This window comes from Cebus imitator, unplaced genomic scaffold (assembly GCF_001604975.1).
Source record: "Cebus imitator isolate Cc_AM_T3 unplaced genomic scaffold, Cebus_imitator-1.0 Scaffold38, whole genome shotgun sequence".
Taxonomy (NCBI): Eukaryota; Metazoa; Chordata; class Mammalia; order Primates; family Cebidae; genus Cebus; species Cebus imitator.
Window position 1 is genome coordinate 580,264 of NW_016107353.1, and position 1,498 is coordinate 581,761.

The 1,498-nt window shown below is 49.7% G+C and overlaps 1 protein-coding gene across 2 annotated transcripts in view; it reads right to left on the reverse strand.

Annotated features, from left to right (window-relative positions):
- LOC108301997 (NADH-cytochrome b5 reductase 1) overlaps positions 1 to 1,498 on the reverse strand; it is a 5,723-nt gene continuing 4,225 nt past the window's right edge. The window contains exons 8-9 of one of the 2 annotated variants that reach the window (XM_017525335.2): positions 1,187 to 1,286; positions 1 to 817 (exon numbers count right to left, since the gene is read on the reverse strand). In XM_017525335.2, coding sequence (XP_017380824.1) covers positions 645 to 817; positions 1,187 to 1,286 — 273 coding nt within the window. In that variant the 3' untranslated portion in view covers positions 1 to 644. The other variant, XM_017525334.2, reaches the window with a different exon arrangement.

Genomic DNA, 1,498 nt, shown 5'->3' on the forward strand with positions numbered 1-1,498 from the left:
TTTCAATATCACACAAGGGCCTTAGCCCCATTTATTTGCACAGCCAGGGGTTCCTGCCACAAACAGCAGTTTTAGATTATCAGTAGCTGTTTCCCTCTAGCCTGGGCAGGGGCTGAGAGAGACACACACAGAAATATGTATTTCAGACTCCATGGAGTCTGAGAAACCATTTCCTCCTTTCCTGCCATCTCCATAAGGCCACCTCTGGAAGTATGCTCCACTTACACTCAAATGTATGGATTTGCGCATAGGTAAAACAGTGAATATTAAGTAAAACTCATTGCAGAGACTGTTCCTTTCACCACAGACATAAAGAAGGTGAGATGCTATCAAGGAACTAGCCAATCTTGGACCAAAGGTACATGCTCCCTTTTTTCCTACTCCATGGAAGAAACTGCTCGCTCCATGGACATCTCCTGGACCTGTTGCCACAGGGAGATTTAGGAGGCCTTCCAAGGAGTGACTCAGGCTTGGCCCTCTTCCATGGCTACAGAAATGTTGTTCCTGCAGGTACTATCCAGATTTCAGCTTTAGATGGAGCTGAAAAAGGCTAAAACTCTCAGGAAAGGAATCTAGGGCTTATAGTGCTTGAGTATGAATGGGAGACAACTGCAGAGAACAGGACCAGGGAAGCTGCAGGATGCTCAGTAGGTGAATCGCATCTTTTGCGAGTAGCCCAGTTTGTCCAAGTTGGGATGGCAGGCCAGCTGCACCATTGGGGGTGGCCCACAAAGCAGCACCAGCACGTCATCCCCTGGGGCAGGCAGGTGTTCCCGGATCATGTCGGCAGTCACAAAGCCCTTGCTGTAGGCCCAGTCTGAAGTATGGGGAGAAGAAAGTACTTACACTCTAGATACAAGCGGTAGAGGGTGTGATGCCATGAGAATGGGCCACTGGGAAGGGACCTGAAAGGCTCCTGAGAAGATGTCAAGTTGTAGCAGCAGCTGGGAATGGGTACACTCAGCCTGCCTTAGGCTGAGCCATTGCAGCATAGCCATCCCTGTCACCCACCTGGCAAACAGGAACCCAAAGGAAAGGGACCAGGAGATCACTGTGTCTGTGCACTCAAGACTTCCGAGTTGGCAGTGTGAGGCAAGCCACTGAAGCCAGAACTCACAGAAGGGCAAGCCCTTGGTTTTGATGATGAAGGGATAGATAGTGGGATGTCCAGAAGTGGGAAGGATACCTTTTGGGGGATGATCCAGAGTGAACCAGAGCTTAAAGCGATTGGGGTAGCGGGCCTGCAGTTCCTCCAAGTCCTCCCGCAAGATGATATCCTTTTCCGTCTGAAAGACAAAGGGGAAGGAAAGTCTTTAGGAGCCTTCTCAGGCCCACATAAAAATATTTTGCTGTTGTTTTGAATGAAAAAAAAAAAAAAAAAAGATAGGGCTGGGTGCGGTGGCTCAAGCCTGTAATCCCAGCACTTTGGGAGGCCGAGGCGGGTGGATCACAAGGTCAAGAGATCGAGACCATCCTGGTCAACATGGTGAAACCCCCT